At 42.1% G+C, this 20,309-nt stretch overlaps 1 protein-coding gene across 2 annotated transcripts in view; it reads right to left on the minus strand.

The window, feature by feature from the left end:
* Positions 1 to 20,309, minus strand: part of LOC309558784 (hydroxyacylglutathione hydrolase-like protein) — a 34,192-nt gene that overhangs the window by 1,454 nt on the left and 12,429 nt on the right. For both annotated transcript variants that reach the window (XM_082261841.1, XM_082261840.1), the window contains 3 exons: positions 12,165 to 12,268; positions 6,488 to 6,589; positions 933 to 1,012 (listed from right to left, as the gene is read on the minus strand). In XM_082261841.1, the coding sequence (XP_082117967.1) occupies positions 933 to 1,012; positions 6,488 to 6,589; positions 12,165 to 12,268 (286 nt within the window). The remainder of the gene's footprint in view (positions 1 to 932; positions 1,013 to 6,487; positions 6,590 to 12,164; positions 12,269 to 20,309) is intronic.

A 20,309-nucleotide genomic window follows, 5' to 3' on the forward strand; every position in this document is an offset into this window, starting at 1 on the left:
CCGAAAGAGACTAAAATTAATTTATTTGGCCTTAACACAAAACAATATGTCTGGCAGGAATCCAATACAGCTAACTATTCAAAATAACACCATTCCTACAGTAAAGCATGGAGGTGGTAATATCCTGTTATGAGGGGGTTTCTCTGCAGCAGGGTCCGGAGCACTTGTCAGGATAGAAGGAAAAATGGATGGAGCAAAATACAATTCTTGAGGAAAATCTGCTGTCCTCTACCAGAAAGTTGTCAATGGAAAGAAGATTTACCTTCCAACATGACAATGACCCAAATCTCACAGCAACAATGACCAGTGGTTGAAGGAAAGAAAAAAAGAAGGTCATTGGATGGCCTAGTCAGAGCCCAGACTTAAACCCCATTGGAAATCTGTGGAATGACTTGAAGACTGCAGTCCACAAACAGTCACCATCAACTTTAACTGAACTTGAGCAGTTCTGCATAGAAGAATGGGCAAATATTGCAAAGTCTAGATGTGCAAGGTTAGTAGAGACAAATTTCAACAGACTAAAGGCTGGAAATAAAGCAAAAGGTGGTGATCCTTTTTCCAACTCAGTGATTCGGTTTTTGAATTTTTTTTATTTTTTTCTGACATGTTGGTATTATATCTTTCATTTGGATGTTATCACTTGTACTGAGTAAATACAGCTGGATAAAAGAAAAAAAATGTTGTGTGTCTTCATTTCAGGCTGTAAAGCAACTAAATGTGATTTTTAAAAAGGGGGGTGATTCTTTTCTATACTCACTGTACATACACATTTGCAGCTCCATAGAAATATAAAGAGTGTTCTGACACATGAGAGTGGACAGGGATCGGCAGGAGAAGGGGAGAAAAGAGGAGGATGGGACAGTAGAAATAAGTCTATATGAACTTGTATCAGTACTAATTAATATACGCTTCATTTTTACAGTGTGCCTCACCTGACTCTCATAAAAGGATTATACAGGAACTCTTCCTCCAGGCTGGATGGGACAGTAGGAATGTCATCTTCATCTCGAGCCTAGAATGAAAAAAGAAAAAAAAAAAAACTTGCAAATATGTATACAAAACACAATGGTGGGAAGAGTTAAGTGGGGTACACACTAGTAGAAAATCTGCCGAAAATTCCCGCCCGATGTGAAATCGTCCGATTTTCGCCTAGTGTGTACACAACTTTCAGCAGCCGATGCTGACATTTTCAACAAAAAAAAACGGAGGGACAAACACCAAAATTTTCGTCCGTCCCCAGACGACCGATTTTCGTTTAATGTGTATGCAGTACGTCCGTGATAAATCAGATACGAAAGACCGCGCATGATCTGAAGTTGCTGACAACCCCGAAGTCTAGGAACAAATGTGCTAAAAAAAAGAAAAAAAAATCGGACGAGAAATTTCGTGAACATTTATGCACTGTTGACTAAAAACGGTAATGAACGCTGAGAAGACAGAGAAAAATCGGAGGATATTTCGTCCGATTTTCGTCAGTGTACGGCCCTTTAGACAAAAATTAAAAATCTGTCAGAACTTCTATGTGTCCCTTTAGGCCAGGGGTAGGGAACCTATGGCTCACGAGCCAGACATGGCTCTTTTGATGGCTGCATCTGGCTCGCAGACAAGTCTTTAACAAAAGGGGGGCATGTCCGGACGTGAGCCACGCAGGACATGTAGTCCCAGAGCTCCGCCGCGTCTACCACTCAATCCACTGCCATCTGTATAGCTGTGCTCGGTGGAGATTTCTGCACACTTCGACAGTACACTTTGTGGGCAACCCACCGCTACCCTCAGTTTGTCTCTGGGTGACCAGATTGCCGCGCTACGGACCCCGCGGCCTTCTCGCGGTACAGCCGCCGGCTCGTGTGCTGTGCATCTGAGGGCCTTGGCAATCACCACCCGGTAAGGAGACCTGCCATCCGCTCCCTGTGCCCCGACAGACACGATCTCCTTCCCCTCTCACATCCACTTATGAGGCCTTCAGTGGCCAGCCGCCATTTTCTTGGGGCCTATACTCACCTCCATCACTCGCAGGCCTGCAAGCGCTTCACCTCTCCGGCCTCATTGCATACCTGCCTGCTCTGCTCTCTTCCTGACCGGACTCCAGGCACTTTCACACGGCTCCCTCGACTTACTGTATAGCTGCGGCCCATGAATATGAATATTAAATAAAAGGTTCCTGACCCCTGAAATATAGTGTATGGCTCTCACGGAATTACATTTGAAAATATATGTGGTGTTCATGGCTCTCTCAGCCAAAAAGATTCCCGACCCCTGCTTTGGGCAGATGCCCCTCACTTCCTGTCCCAGTGACAGGACAAGATTTAAATTGAAACCTGCCTAAGGCTCCTTTCACACGTGTGCGACCTGAAAGTTACATGATTAGAAGAAATGCCTATGGACCTCAAGTTGAAGAAATGCCTATGGACCTTAAGTCACATCAAAGTTGGACCAAAGTAGCGCAGGGACTATGAATAAATGAAGAAAAAGGGTCTCTCACGCTGTTTAGGGTGACATGTGCGTAAGAGAGAAATATACGGCTAGCACTGAAAGCTTATCCTTAAACTTAGTGGAGAACTAAAATGATGTGATGTAGGGCTGCGCTGCCTCTTTACACAATGTGACAATGTGGTGCAATAAATAGGTAAATAAATAGATAAAAAATAAATAAAAGCATAATAGGCGTATTAAAACTAATCAAAAAATATTTTGCTAAAAAATATACCAGATGTGAAAAAAAGAAGAAGGCGTATCAATCCTGTAAAATGCTATAAACACTAAAAATCAAGCATGATGTAATTCATTATAGATGTAAATATATACATAAAAACAATAGAACCAATATAAAAAGAATATGCAAGATAAGGTGCTGAAACAATAGTGCAAATATAGTTTATCAAGAAGTGACTTGTGCAATGAGATGTACCAAAAATGAAATAAATAATCACTGAAAACATTCCATGGATATGCAAAGAAGGTGCTAAAGCAGTTATTCCGAAAGTGCAAATGCTATCAAATAGTGGCTCGTGAAATTTGATGTATCAGGTGATAGGCGAGTATGAGTGAAAATAGCTTATGCCTAAAACAAATGGTGTACCAAAGGATAAAAAGATGAATGTATGAATTTATATTATTATATATATATATATATATATATATATATATATATATATATATATATATATATATATATATATATATATAGGGCTTTTTTTCAGCGGGAACGCGGGGGAACGCAGTTCCGGCACCTCCAACCTAAATGTAAGCAATGGCAAAGGGGTGCTGGGGTCAGTAGGGTGATGCTGGCTGCTGGGGGATCTATTGTTGCTGAGGTGAATCTATTGTTGCTGGAGGGCATTTTGTTGGGGGGGGGGGGGGCTACTGTTGCAGTGGAGGATTTATTGTTGATTGGGGGAACTATTGTTGCTGGGGGGCTATTGTATTTGGGGGGGTCTATTGTTGCAGGGGAGGATTTATTAGGGGGGGCAATTATTGCAGGGGAGGATTTATTGTTGCTGTGGGGCTATTGTTGTTGGGGGTCTATTGTTGCTGATTGCAGGCAATCTATTTGACTGTTTTTTCTATTGTTGCAGGGGAAAATGTATTTTTGCTGGGGGGATCTATTGTTGGGGGGTCTATTGTTGCTAAATCCAGGTGATCTATTTTACTGCTTTTCTAGTTATCATTAACAAATTCTATACAAGATACCAAGAACCACAACATTATACTTGGTTCTGTATTCTCTAAAAGGGGGGTACTGGGAGGTGGGTAGAGGGTGGAACCAAAGGACAGTGCTCAGAGGTGGGTAGGGGGTGGAGACAAGGGGTGACTCAGAAGAGGGGAGTACCTGCACCTATTCTCTGAGAAAAAAAGCCCTGTATATAACAGGGATATTGTAAAATATAATTTTAAAAGGTGCTCAGTGTATTTTCGTACGTGGCTGGGTGGGCTAAGTAGTGACTCCAAAAGGTATCTTCGCCTGTTCTATAGTTGAGGACGTGCATGAACTAAGGGCTCTTTTTATATATGTTATGTGAATAAAGCCGGCACACGAAAAGTCTTCTTCCAAGTAAAATACTTTATTCCAACATGGATAGCGGTGACAACATCACAAATGTTGACGCGTTTCGGCTTTACGCCTTCCTCATAGCATTTTTTTATATTTGCCTAAAAGGGATATTGAAAACTGAATTCCAGGCAAAACGCTGAATACACAGATAAAATACATTAAAGGAAGCTCTATAATCTGCCAAAGGACTTGTATTTCTGTTCAACCAGACCTGAGAGTTACACAGCTCTGCCACACTGTCAAAGGTGTAGGTCATGTACATCCTAAAGCCTGATCTGGAAACTCCCAGGACGTTGCTAAGCAAGGCCTAGCTAATATTGTTCACCATCACAGCCATGAGCTCTCTTTCTTTGATTCAAACCCCCTCACATGCTCTCTCCCCCCTGATGCTGTAGCTCTGAGCTCACTCCTGTGATGTTGAAGATGAATAGTAATAGCTGGGCTTCGCTTAGCAACACCCTGGGAGTTTTTAGGTCAGGCTTCATGAGGTACATAAATAGCCTATACCATACCATAGGCTATATATAGGCTATACAATAGCCTAGAACAAGGACCTTATTCAACTTTAGTAAGAGATGCACAGTTTGTTTTTATCTACAGACTCCCCTTATCTGCATAGGCAGTTTTTTGGTAAAGGTGAACTAACCTATTAAGTAAAACTTAACTGCTTGCCGACTGTATACTGTATACATACAGCAGCTCCTCTGTGCAGGATCAAGTACTGTATCTGTACTTGACCCTTCGCTTCGGAGTCTGGGGCATGCCGCTGGAGACCTTCTCGCGCTGTGATTGGACACCGTAGGAGCCAATTAGCGGGACAGCAGACGCAATGTCCACCGGGACCTGCCGATCGGTCGGGAGACAGGCAGAACACCGATCTGCCTATGTAAACAAGACAGACTGCCGTTCTGTGAGAAGGGAAGGCATGGATCCTGTGTTCCTTAAAAAGCAGGAACACAGATCTCTGCCTTCCCACAGTAAAAGCACCTCCCCCACAGTTAACCCCTTCCCTGCCAGTGTCATAAGTACAGTGACAGTGCATATTTTTAGCACTGATCACTGTATTAGTGTCACTGGTCCCCAGGGTCACTGGTCGAGCTACAAGTTGCCGATCCCTGCCATTACTAGTAAAAAAGAATAAATAATTATATTATTATTGTATGTATGTATGTATGTATATTATCATCATCATCATCATCATATAATACCATAAATTTATCCCATAGTTTGTAGATGCTATAACTTTTGCGCAAACCAATATATTATTGGGATTTTATTTTACCAAAAACCATGTAGTAAAATACATATTGGGCTACATTTTTAAAAAAATTAGATTTTTTTACATGGTTTTATAGCAAATTATAAATAAAATTTATTTGGGTGCAGCGGCGCATAACCATGCAATTGTCAGTTAAAGTAACGCAGTTTGACTGGACAGTAAAAGAAGAATCAGCAGATTGAGGAGTTCATTCCTCATTCCTTTATGTCCCTATGCACATCCAGAATTGCTGGATTTATCCTGATATTAAAGAGCCATTCATTCCTCATTGTATAAAACAAAAGAAACAGAGCGCACACCGCCCTAGTGTAACACCATTTAATGAGATTAATAGAAGCCATAAAAACAGGTACTCACAAATATGTAGTGTCATGCAGTGACATGAGTACCTGTTTTTATAGCTTCTATTAATTTCATTAAATGGTGTTACACTAGGGCGGTGTGCGCTCTGTTTCTTTTGTTTTCTGCTTAGTTTCTCTGCCTCACATCCCATGGAGGGTTAAGAGAGCTGCCACGCTTTTTCTTATGTGTTTCACCACTGGCCATACTACAAGGTTCCCCAGCTTGAGAATTTATCTCCAGGATCTGCGCAGGGACTGGTAATGTGTTTTCCTTTGTGATTCCTCATTGTATACAGCTGTCTTATGATGGAAAAGAGACTTGTAGGATACATTTAGTTATAAGACGGCTCTACTGTGCTTCTCACTGGTTAGGTGGAGGGCTTTTTGTTACTTTGAGCCCACCTCACCATATCTGTCTACTTCTCTGTAACAAGCTCATAGACACATAAGGGGAGATTAACTAAAACTGGAGAGTGTGAAAATCTGGTGCAGCTGTGCATGGTAGCCAATCGGCTTCTAACTTCAGCTTGTTCAATTATTAGGCTTTGACAACCAAACCTGGAAGCCGATTGGTTTCTATGCAGAGCTGCACCAGATTTAGCACTGTCTAGTTTTAGTAAATCAAACCACATAGTGTCATCATTGCACACGGCACCTATTCAGCACTCAACAACCTGCTCTTACATTTTGAAATTCCATGTATGCTGCGTTGACGAAGCAATGGAAAAGTGAGAGGTAACATCCATCTTGGTGGAGGTACCTGGTGATCACCAAGGCGGTTGTGTAACATTTTGGAATATTAAGGGTAGCACCCACCTTAGCCCAGGCCAGCTTCTCCTTCACGTGTTCATTGTTGGGTTCTACTTTCAGTGCAAACTTCAGGTTCCTCACAGTGTGTTCATGGCCACAGAACACTTTCTGCAGAAAAAAAAGCCGCTAAATGTGACATAGTACTAACTAGATTTAAATTATTTTAAAATTCCTTAAAATTGTCTAGTTTAAATGAAAGTAAAAAACTAAAACACTGCAATGTTTATAATATAATGGATAGAATATAATAGCATCATCATTGATAAGAAATGCAAAATACCATACAAGTGAGAAATCATTATTCATTCATTTACAAAAACTGGAGCACACAGAATCTGGTGTAGCTGTACATAGTAACCAATCAGCTTCTAACTTCAGCTTGTTCAATGAAGCTTTGACAATAAATCCTAGAAGTGGATTGGTTACGCAGAGCTGCACCAGTTTTAGTAACTGTCCCCCAATACCCTTTTGGGAAGAGCTGGAGAAATATATTATATATATATATATATATATATATATATATATATATATATATATATATATATATACACATATATACACACACACACACATATATACATACAGTGCCTTGAAAAAGTATTCCACATTGTCATGTTATGCCTCGTACACACGTACTGATCGTCGGCCGAACGATCGGCCGTCTTTTGTCCAGGGCTGTCGTGTCTGTTGAAAAGTGCAAAAGACTGCACACGAATTTTGTCGGCCAACAACAGCCGACTGCAGAAGTGATGTCATGCGATGGTTAACTTTCCGTGTGTTTTTTCTTCTCTGAGCATGCCCAGTCTTGCAAATCTGCTGATTGTCGGCCGAATTCTGTACTGACTGGCGAACAATCGGCCGTTCTGGTGTTGGCCAACAAAAATTTTAATGCCTACACAACAGATTCTTTTCAGCCGAAAGTGCGCTGTCGGCTGTCGGAAGCATCATACTAACAAGCCTACAATCGGCCGATCAGTCGTCGGCCGAATATTTACGGCCGACAATCGGTACGTGTGTACGGGGCTTTACAACCAAGAAACGTAAACAGGACTTCTTATGGCTTTCTTTCAACAGAGGCTTCCTTCTTGCCACTCTTCCATAAAGGGCAGATTTGTGGAGTGCAGGACTAATAGTTGTCCTGTGGACAGATTCTCCCACCTGAGCTGTGGATCTCTGCAGGTTCTCCAGAGGTACCATGGGCCTTTTGGCTGCTTCTCTGATTAATGCTCTCCTTGCCTGGCCTGTCAGTTTAGGTGGACGGCCATGTCTTGGTAGGTTTTCAGTTGTGCCATACTCTATTTTCAGATGATGGATTGAACAGTGCCATGTGAGATACTCAAAGCTTGGGATATTTTATTTTATAACCCAACTCTGCTTTAAACTTCACAACTTTATCCCGGACCTGTCTGGTGTGTTCCCTGGCCTTCATGAGGCGTTTTTTTTTCACTAGGGTTCTCTAACAAACCTCTGAGGGCTTCACAGAACAGCTGTATTTATACTGAGATTAAATTGCACACAGGTGGACTCTTTGCAAATTAGGTGACTTCTGAAGGAAATTGGTTCCACTAGATTTTACTTATGGGTAAAAGGGGCTGAATACAAACGCACGCCACACTTTTCAGATATTTATTTGTAAAACATGTTGAAAAACATTTATTATTTCCTTCCACTTCACAATTACATGCCGCTTTGTGTGAATTTATCACATAAAATCCCAATAAAATACATTTACACTTTTGGTTGTAACATACAAAATGTGGAAAATTTTAAAAGGAGTATGAATACTTTTTCAAGGCACTGTATATGATATCTCCGTAAATGCACTTGCTCCACCTCAAGCAGGGAAACTCCACTAAAGCTTTATAGAAGATATATGACCCCTTCATTAATTCACTCATTTTACCCTGCCACCCCATCCAGTTGTTTTAGGGGCTGTTCAGAGGAGGGTACGTTGTTGCACATATTCTGGAGCTGTAGACATCTACATGGGATATGGAACCTCACTTCAGCTAAAATTTTACAAATGGCTGATAAGAATATTCATATTACTCCTCAAATGTGTTTACTTTTCGCATCAATCCCAGATATCCCCCTCCCTATTACTAGGCTAATACATACTTTATTCAGTGCCATTCAATGGGTGATTGCCTTTAATTGGAGATCCTACACGGTTTTGTGGTCCCAGGTTGTATCTAGAATGGAGATGCTTAGATTTTCAGAATATATGCATCACTCGTTGAATGATACCATGCGTATTTTTAGAGGTAAATGGGATAAATATGTCTCAGATACATAATTACTTTTCGATCTAACATTCGTACTTAATGCCATGTACTCTTCTACTGTCTTAGTTGCTGATAGAATTTGAGCCCCTTTATTGTTATGTGACTTTATTATTAATATTGCAATGTGGATTTTCTGTTTTTTGAGCAGTATACTTTACTCAAAATCGTTATTGTGTACTACTATTGTTTGCTTTGTTTTGTTTTGACTTTCCAATATAATCTTTTGTAAACATAAGCTGCAATTCAACTACCAGGAGGATCACTACGAAGCCACTTCCTTCTCAGAGCTCCGACATCACCTCCAAACCATTGGTATGGAAGTTCCCGCAGACACGAGGTCCCAAGCAGCTCATACTCCTCCAGCACAGCTTACAGACCGGCCTGGCTCAACGTGCCAAACAGGCCAGCTTCCAGAAGTCTCAAGCATTACATTATGCTTCCCAATCTGGCAACCCCCGCTGGAAAGCTTCTCCTTTCTATCAGGCCTCTACGTCAACCAGGCCAAATCCCACACGCTGAACGTGTCTGACGGACAACACTCTCCGAACTGCACAGGACCATTTTGCCTTACAATGGACTGACTATCCCCTACCTCGGGATTACACTCACTAAGACTTACTCAGCTCTATACAGTGCTAACTACCCCCCTCTTATCAAAGCTTTTACTGGGCTGCTGGAGTTATGGGACAAAATGCATATTTCTTGGTTGGGTCGGATACATGCTATAAAAAGGACTCTCCTGCCAAAACTACTACCTGTATATCCGTTTAGAGTTTTGCCTGTCCTGGTCATTCCGCATATCATGTGTTTCCTGCAACGCCTTCTCTTTAAGTTTTTATGGGGCTCAGCTAGACCAAGGCCAAGCAGACATCTACTCTATAGGCCCAAAACCAAGGGAGGGCTGGGCATGCTGAACATTAGGCATTATTATAAGGCAGCTCAGATTGCTCCTCTGGCTCAACTGTTTGCAGGACAGGCTGCACCCCTTTGGACTTTTATTGACATAAGACACTGACCCGATCTCACTTTCCTCTTTGCCCTAGCTCCTCCCGCAATTACATCCTAAGCCCTTAAACCCCATATTATCTCACACCCTTATGGTATGGGATTCTATTAAATACTCGGCCCCACTGATCTCACCACATCTCCCTCCCCTAGAAATATTTAATTGACCTTTATTTACCCGGGGTCTGGAAAGTCCTCAACGCTGTCAATGGTGGCATAGTTCAGTCTCTTCTGTCTTCCCGAAACATCGTCTCAAGGATGCATACGACATTCCAGGCTCTGAGAAATTTCACTATCTCCAAACTCACCATCTGCTGGAATCCCTGACAAAAAAAACACGACTGGTCCACGACTGCAACATCTTCCACAACTCAAGGTCTTATCTCCCTATTCTATTATTCCATACTAAACAACTCCAACTCACGAGCCCCGCTTTACTGCTCCAGCTGAGAGCAGGACTTTGGAGCCACACAAACTCCAGAGACATGGAAGAAAATTTGGAAGGCATTATTCCGCTCTCTTTCTGTAATGTTATAACCTTAAACTTTTTCAAAGTTCTGCCCTGATGATATTTTACCCCAGCTAGAATTGCGAAACACCTTTCCTCCTACCCCTCCCCATGTTTCAGGGGATACTCAGAACTAGGACATATGAAACCTAAATGGTGGACATGCCCTAGGGTTAGGTGCCTGTGGATTAGAGTCTAGAGCATGGTCAGTTTGGTGTTACATATAAATCTGCACAAAGATCCTTGGGAGGCGCTCCTTCACAAACCAATAGAAGGCGCTACCAAACGAGAGGGTACCCTAGTGACATATATTTTCCGCCTTGAAGCAGACTATTGCGAAATCGTGGAAGTCTCTGGTCCACAATTTTGAATAAGTGAAAAGCTGAGTGCATGGTATTCTGGTGAATGAGAAATTAAAGGCACTATTACCCGACACACACCACAATTTTTTACGCATTTGGCAGCCCTGGCTAGATTATTTCCTTCTAACACAACCACCTACACGCTTTCTGGAATTATAACTAAAGATCATAGATCAACATACCTAAAGCGACCCTCTGGGACAGAAATGGCCTTCCCCTGATACACCCCCCCCCCCTCTTTTTCTCCCTTTTTCATCTACTCGCACTCTGCGCTAAAACATCACCCTTCTCTCTTTTTTTCTTTTTATGTCCTCGAGCAAGAGTAGTACCTCTTTTTGAGGATAACTACACTGCCCTCTATTGCATAAGGGCCCCTAGTTGAAAGTCTTTTTTCACAAAACAAAGCGCATCGAATCTCCAGACAAGGTTCTGTTAATTACATACTGCTGATGTAACTAACCCTAGGACCCTAGGACGAAGGGTCCTTTACACCTATGTTACACATTTATGGAGAGAAACTCCTTCTGTACTTGCTCATATTTTTGCACAGATTTTTAGATATGAAACCGTCTATTTTTACTTGTGGTTTCTATATAATAAAACTCAAGTGAAAGAAATGTGGCCAGTTCCTGCTGGACTAGCCACATTGTGATCCATGTATGGCCGGCTGGACTAGGCACATATTTAGCCATGTATGGCTGGCTTAGCAGTGTCTCCTGAGAGCCCACACCCAGTTTACTCATACATTCACACTCCCTCATGGCCTCCCAACTCCAATCTGGGTATCCAGGTATGGGGGGAGCATATGACCTTCCAACTACGAGTGACCCTGCTCGGGCTATCACTTGGGGAGGTGCAGTGACACCATCCACCTGGAAAAACTCACCAGCACCCAACACTCCGGTGTGGACTCCTGCAGCAGGAAACATGGAATTGAAAGTATAAGTTGCTGAAAATGAGGATCAGGTGATATCAAGAGGCACTGCCACTTTTCCCTGGAGCAAATGTCTGTCTCTTTCCACCTCATTCTGCAGCCAGCCACAATTATTTGTCACTGGTAAAAATTCTTTCTACTCCTAGAATCCTTATCCCCCTTCTTCTGTGAAAGTAAGCATTTCCAAACATGGCAATCATTTTTAAATATTTCAGGAAGCACACTGGACTATTCTTGCCCTTTTATCAGAACAGAAGAAGCAGGCGCAGGTCTACAATAAAGATTTCTAAAATCCTTACAATGCTTTTAGTGGTATTTCCTATAGGTAGAGTACACAGTGGTCAGTTCAATCCCCAAGTGTCTTCTAATGTCTATCTTCCCTGAAGTCTCTGCCCTCCACTCTTTGGGTGAAATACCAAAAATAGGTTGCCTAAGGCAGCATTTTTTTTCTACCTTCCTTGGCCATACCCTTCCTGTGATTTGGCTCCACACTCCTATATTCTGATTGCAGATAAACGTAAATTCCCATTCCCCCAAATGTACAGGTTAAAAACTCATGAGAAAGTGTCAGAAGAAGTTGTTGGCGTACCGTTTCAGGAGGCAGAGAGCTGAGCGTTTCCAGCAAATTTTTGTACATTTGCTCAGCTGTGCCTTCAAAGAACTGCCCACAGCCTCCAACAAACAGCGTGTCACCTGGGGAAGAGGAGGAAAGACAAGATATATTGAATTTTTATTTACAATGGCTTTCCTCCACCTGCTTACTTCAGCTCTGAAGAAAAGAAAGGGGACTTGTGTCTAAGGAAACCACCCATCTAGACTGCCCACATACTGAGCCCATGGATGGAGACAGAGGCGTAACTAGAGCCTTCAGGGCCCCGATGCAAGAAACCATGAAGGGCCCCCCAGACCCCTGGCCGGGGCCCTTCCCTTCAAGCCCGGGGCTCTTCCCACTAATCCTGAGGCTCTTTAATCTCATTGCATGGCCTTTTATTATGGTCCCGCATCAGGATCCTTTCACAAGTTCTGCAGTGGGCCCCCTTCCTGCAATCTTGGGGCCTCCCCACAGTGGTGAAATGCCAGGGCCCGGTCGCAAGTGTGACCTTTGAGATCCTAGAAGTTCACCCACTGGTTTGCTACCGGGCCCCCTGGAGCATGGGGCCCGGTAGCGATTGCAACCCCTGCAACCCCTGTAGTTACGCCCCTGGATGGAGATCATGTGTAAGTTCGGAGTAACTCAATCAAACTTTACTCAGGGCAAGAACACTCCCCACCCCAATGTGACAGCTCCAGTGCTGTCATACAGTATGTCTCTCTATACATGGAAGTACCAGGTATTTTCTTTGCTCCAGTTTGCTGAATGTAGTGGGGGGGGGGGGGGGGCGGAGTATGTTCTGCATTGGAAAAGCACAGGATTAGGGTAAAGCAAGTTTTTGTGATTCTAAACCTTATTTTTTTTTTTTTTTTTTAATACACAATGGTTTTGCACAGAGCAGCCCCAATCCTTCTCTTCTGTGGTCCCCTGCTGGCGTTCCTGGCTCCCCCTAACAAGCTGCTTTCTAAGGGGGTTACTCCTGCAGGCTCACTGCATCCATAGACAAAGACAGCAGGACTTAGCCCCGCCCTCTGATTTCTCATTATAGGATTTGATCGACAGCAGCAGGAGAAGAGAGCTTCTGCTGTCGTGCTGATCAAGATTGGGTAAGTCTAAGGGGGGGGGGGGGGGGCATCCTGGACACAAAGATTTCTTACCTTAATACAGAAAACACATTAAGGTAAAAATCTTTAACCACTTAAGCCCCGGAGGATTTGGCTGCTAAAGGTCCAGACCCCTTTTTTCAACTTGGCACTTCGTGACTTTAACTGATAATTGCGCGGTCATGCAATGCAGTACCTAAACAAAATTTACGTCCTTTTTTTCCCACAAACAGAGCTTTCTTTTGGTGGTATTTGATCACCTCTGCGCTTTTTATTTTTTGCGATATTAATAAAAAAAGAGCGAAAATTTTGCAAAAAAATGACATTTTCAACTTTGTCTTTTAAAAAATATCCAATATACTCAATTTATGTCATTTTTTTTGGCCAAAATATATTTAGCTACATGTCTTTGACAAAAAAAAAAAATCAATGAGCGTATTTTTATTGGTTTGCGCAAAAGTTATAGCGTCTACAAACTATGGTGTAAATACTGAAATTTACGAAGCTTTAATTTCTGACTGCCTATCTCATTTCATGAAGTGCTAAAATGGCGGGGCAGTACAAAACCCCCCCAAACTACCACTTTTTGGAAAGTAGACATCCTAAGGAATGTTCTGAGGGGCATGTTGAGCTCATTGAATATTTTATTTTTTTGTCACAGGTGTTTGAAAAATGACAAAAATAATTTTTTTTTTTACACAAAGTTGTCATTGAAATGATATATTGCTCACACATGCCATGGGTATATGTGTAATTACACCCCAAAATATATTCTGCTGCTTCTCCTGAGTACAGGGATACCACATATGTGAGACTTTTTGGGAGCGTAGCTGTGTACGGGAGCCGGAAAACAAATCACCACCATCAGAATTTCAAAGGGCGTACATTTTTCATTGCATTTTCTCACTACCTATAACGGTTTTGGAGGCCCTGAAATGTCAAGATACCACAAAACCCCCCCAAATGACCCCATTTTGGAAAGTAGACACCCCAAGCTATTTGCTGAGAGGCATGGTGAGTCCATGGAATATTTTATATTTTGCCACAAGTTTCGGGAAAATTACAATTTTTTTTTTTAATTTTTTTTTTTTACACAACGTTGTCACTAAAAGATAAATTTCTCACACATGACATGGGTATATGTGGAATGACACCCCAAAATACATTCTGCCACTTCTCCTGAGTATGGGGATGCCCCATGTGTGAGACTTTTTGGGAGCCTAGCTGTGTACAGGACCGCGAAAACCAATCAACACTCTCAGGTTTTCTAATGGCGTAAATTGTTCATGTCACCTCTGCACTACCTGTCGCAGTTTCGGAGGCCCTAAAATTCCAAAATAGCACAAAACCCCCCCAAATGACCCCATTTTGCAAAGTAGACACCCCAAGCTATTTGCTGAGAGGCATGGTGAGTCCATGGAATATTTTATATTTTGCCACAAGTTCCGGGAAATATATATATATATATATATATATATATATATATATATATATATATATATATATATATATATATTTTTTTTTTTTTTACACAAAGTTGTCAGTAAATGATATATTGCTCACACATGCCATGGGTATATGTGAAATGACACCCCAAAATACATTCTGCTGCTTCTCCTGAGTACAAGGATACCCCATGTGTGAGACTTTTTTGCAGTCTAGCCGCGTACAGGACCCGGAAAACCAATCTGCACCTTCTGGCTTTCTAAGGGCGTAAATTGTTGATCTCACTCCTTACTACCTATCACACTTTTGAAGTCCATAAAAGGCCAAGATGGCACAAAACCCCCCCAAATGACCCCATTTTGCAAAGTAGACACTCCAATCTATTTGCTGAGAGGCATGGTGAGTATTTTGCAGCTCTCATTTTTTTTGGAAAATGAAGAAAAAACAGGAAAATGCATTTTTTTTCCTCTTTTTTCAATTTCCAAAACTTTGTGACAAAAAGTGAGATCTGCAAAACACTCAACATGCCTCTCTGCAAATAGCTCAGGGTGTCTACTTTCCAAAATGGGGTCATTTGGGGGGGTTTTGTGCTATCTTGGAATTTTAGGGCCTCCGAAACTGTGATAGGTAGTCAGGAGTGAAATCAACAATTTACGCCCTTGGAAAGCCTGAAAGTGGAGGTTGGTTTTCGGGGTCCTGTACTCGGCTAGACTGCAAAAAAGTCTCACACATGGGGTATCCCTGTACTCAGGAGAAGCAGCAGAATGTATATTGGGGTGTCATTTCACATATACCCGTGGCATGTGTGAGCAATATATCATTTACTGACAGCTTTGTGTAAAAAAAAAAAAATATATATATATATATATATATATATATATATATATATATATATATATATATATATATATATATATATATATATATATTTCCCGGAACTTGTGGTAAAATATAAAATATTCCATGGACTCACCATGCCTCTCAGCAAACAGCTTGGGGTGTCTACTTTCCAAAATGGGGTCATTTGGGGGGGTTTTGTGCTATCTTAGAATTTTAGGGCCTCCGAAACTGTGATAGGTAGTCAGGAGTGAAATCAACAATTTACGCCCTTGGAAAGCCTGAAAGTGGAGGTTGGTTTTCGGGGTCCTGTACTCGGCTAGACTGCAAAAAAGTCTCACACATGGGGTATCCCTGTACTCAGGAGAAGCAGCAGAATGTATTTTGGGGTGTCATTTCACATATACCCGTGGCATGTGTGAGCAATATATCATTTACTGACAGCTTTGTGTAAAAAAAAAAAAAATATATATATATATATATATATATATATATATATATTTCCCGGAACTTGTGGTAAAATATAAAATATTCCATGGACTCACCATGCCTCTCAGCAAACAGCTTGGGGTGTCTACTTTCCAAAATGGGGTCATTTGGGGGGGTTTTGTGCTATCTTAGAATTTTAGGGCCTCCGAAACTGTGATAGGTAGTCAGGAGTGAAATCAACAATTTACGCCCTTGGAAAGCCTGAAAGTGGAGGTTGGATTTCGGGGTCCTGTACTCGGCTAGACTGCAAAAAAGTCTCACACATGGGGTATCCCTGTACTCAGGAGAAGCAGCAGAATGTATTTTGGGGTGTCATTTCACATATACCCGTGGCATGTGTGAGCAATATATCATTTACTGACAGCTTTGTGTAAAAAAAAAAAAAATATATATATATATATATATATATATATATATATATATATTTCCCGGAACTTGTGGTAAAATATAAAATATTCCATGGACTCACCATGCCTCTCAGCAAACAGCTTGGGGTGCCTACTTTCCAAAATGGGGTCATTTGGGGGGGTTTTGTGCTATCTTAGAATTTTAGGGCCTCCGAAACTGTGATAGGTAGTCAGGAGTGAAATCAACAATTTACGCCCTTGGAAAGCCTGAAAGTGGAGGTTGGATTTCGGGGTCCTGTACTCGGCTAGACTGCAAAAAAGTCCCACACATGGGGTATCCCTGTACTCAGGAGAAGCAGCAGAATGTATTTTGGGGTGTCATTTCACATATACACATGGCATGTGTGAGCAATATATCATTTAGTGACAACTTTCTGTAAAAAAACAACAAAAAAAAAAGAAATAATAATTTTCCCGACACTTGTAGCAAAATATAAAATATTCCATGGACTCACCATGCCTCTCAGCAAATAGCTTTGGGTGTCTACTTTTCAAAAAGGGGTCATTTGGGGGGTGTTTGAACAGTCCCGGCATTTTACGCTCAATCTTAGCCACACATCACCCACTCTTCTAACCACTTGAAAACCAAGCCTTTTCTGTGCCTTTTTGTTTACATGAAAAAATATTTTTTTTTTTACTAGAAAATTACTTTGAACCCCCAAACATTATATATTTCTTTAAAGCAGAGGCCCTATAGAATAAAATGGTGGATGTTGCAATTTTTTTTGTCACACGGTATTTGCGCACAGATTTTCCAAACGCAATTTTTGCGAAAAAAATACATTTTTTTTAAATTTATTGCACAAATACACTATATAATTCCAATTTGTTTGGTAAAATTTAAAAGATGATCTTATGCCGAGTTCATAGACACCTGACATGACATGCTTTAAAAATTGCGCACACCTGCGCAGCGGCAAAAACGTACGTACATTTTTAAAAACCTTTAAAAGTCTCTACAGGTTACCACTTTAGACTTACAGAGGAGGTCTACTGCAAGAATTACTGCACTCGATCTGGCGATCGCGGCGATACCTCACATGCATGCTGAAATTGCGGTTTACATATGACACTAGACCAACGCTTGCGTGTGCCATTGCGCGCAAGCACGGGGGAAAGGGGGCAGAGCTCGATTTTTTTTTTTTTTTTTTTTGCTCTTTTATGTTATTTTGACACCTTTCCTTTAATTTTTTTTTTTTTTTTAAATCATTTTTATTGCTATCACAGTGAATTTAGATATCCCCTATGATAGCAATCGGTAGTGACAGGTACTCTTTTTTTTAAAAATTGGGGTCTTTTATACTCTAGATCTCTCCTCTGACCTTAATGCTTCTGACCACGCCAAAATTGGTGTGATAAAATACTTTCCCAATTTCCCAATGGCCCTGTTTATTTCTGGCGAAAAAGAAGTCATGAAATGCTCGTAGCCTCCGGCATCTTAGGCCATAGAGATGATTGGAGCCATTCTAATCTTCAATTAGCTCTATGGTTAGATAACTGAACCACCGGCTGCACTCTCGGGTTAACCGGTGGGACAGGAGAGCCCGAGAAAAACCACGGAAGGCTGCGGAAGGCGGCGGTGGGGGGGGGGGGGAGGCCCCTCCCACTGCATGTAAAAGCAGTCTAGCGGCCAATTACCTGCTAGGATTGCTTTTACATGTAAGCCGACCGCTGGCTGTAAAAAACGATACCAAGATGATGCCTAAATCTGCAGGCATCATCCTGGTATAACCACTCAAAGTCCAGCAACGTACCAGTACATTGCTAGTCCTTGTTTGGCATATAGGTTTTTTTTTTTTTCATGCAGCCTGTGGGCTGAACGGAAAAAAAGAGAACCTATCAGAAATCAGCACAAGAATAATGCGTAGTATTACTCATCATTAACCGCCCAAACAACCACCCACTGAATTTAATGATGGGTATACACGGCACTATCCACGTATACCAAAATAGGATTTTAACTGCAGTGCTGAAATCAGAAAATCACCACAGCTGCTATCAGCAAAGGTATCCATATATGCTGAGCGCAAACACTGTTTGTGTCAGAATATATAAAATCAATGCGTGGTAGCCGACGAGTACCTGCAAGAGAAACAGGTCACAAAAGAATGAAAAAACAAAGTACATTAAAAAAAGTACATTAGGAAGAGTAGGACATATAAAATGACTGACAACAACAAAAGTTTTTGGATTCTCATCATTAACCGCCCAAACAACCACCCACTGAATTTAATGATGGGTATACACGGCACTATCCACGTATACCAAAATAGGATTTTAACTGCAGTGCTGAAATCAGAAAATCACCACAGCTGCTATCAGCAAAGGTATCCATATATGCTGAGCGCAAACACTGTTTGTGTCAGAATATATAAAATCAATGCGTGGTAGCCGACAAGTACCTGCAAGAGAAACAGGTCACAAAAGAATGAAAAAACAAACAAAGGACATTTAAATGTACAGTAAGAAGAGTAGAAGGACATATAAAATGACTGACACAACAACAGTTTTTGGATCCTTTTATTTTTCTTTCTAACTGTTTCTTCATGTCTTGATTTGGGACTGCGATCTTCTGCGATCTTCTCTTCCAGCTTGGGTCTCTCAAAATGTCGATGGACATCCAACATCCTTCGAGACCCTGTGTTTGTGTGCCCTACACTGTGTCGTGCTGTACCCTACACTAATACTCCACTAGTGTATGGTAGCGCTCAAAACATTCCCCGATGCAGAGACCAGGTTGGTCAGGACATTTGGGACAACAATAACGGGTGTCACGCCTAAATCCGCGCCTGCGACAGACACGACATCTTCTTTGGGGCCATCTTTGGGTAGGGGTACTCGGGAGGGCATAAGGAAAATGCCTCTCATGCAGCCGGCTCACTGCATCTGGAAGGGGAAGTTGGGCAGGCATGCCTCCTGGGTACAGGTAGGCAAGGATGATCTCTTCCTGGAATTCCCGGAAAGATCCAGTTCGTCCTGACGCCTTGTATAGGACAAAGGCGTTCAGCATCGCCAATTGGAATAAATAAACAGACACTTTTTTGTACCAGCGTCTGGCTTTACGGGCAACTAAATACGGCGCCAAAATCTGGTCGTTAAGGTCCACCCCTCCCATGTTAAGGTTATATTCGTGGACACAGAGGGGTTTCTCCACAACGCCAGTTGCCGTAGTGATTTGGATTGTCGTGTCTGCGTGAAGGGAGGACAGAACATAAACATCCCGTGTATCCTTCCACTTCACCGCAAGCAATTTGTCCGTTTTCAAGCAGGCTCTCGCCCCCCGACTAAGACGGGAATCTACAAGCCGTTGGGGGAAGCCCCGGCGATTAGGTCGCACGGTGCCACATGCGCCAATTTGTAATTCGAGCAGGTGACTAAATAGTGGCACGCTTGTATAAAAGTTGTCCACGTACAAATGGTACCCCTTTCCGGATAAGGGTGACACCAAGTCCCAAACGATCTTACCGCTGCTCCCTATGTAGTCTGGGCAGTTGGGGGGCTCCACACAGCTATCTTTTCCCTCATAGACCCGGAAACTAACTGTATAGCCTGTGGCCCTGTCACACAATTTATACAGTTTGACCCCGTATCTGGCACGCTTGCTGGGGAGGTACTGTTTCATAGCAAGGCGGCCAGTAAATTTAATCAGGGACTCGTCAACGCAGACAACTTGTTCGGGGGTAAACAAGGCTGCAAACCGCTGATTGAAGTGGTCTATGAGGGGCCGAATTTTGTGGAGCCGATCGTATGCAGGGTCTCCCCGAGGACGACAGATTTCATTGTCGCTGAAATGCATAAATCGCAGAATTTGCTCATATCTCGTCCTGGACATGGAGGCAGAGTACATGCGCATATGGTGA

Source organism: Pelophylax lessonae (genome assembly GCF_965119305.1).
Source record: "Pelophylax lessonae genome assembly, chromosome: 6".
NCBI lineage: Eukaryota > Metazoa > Chordata > Amphibia > Anura > Ranidae > Pelophylax > Pelophylax lessonae.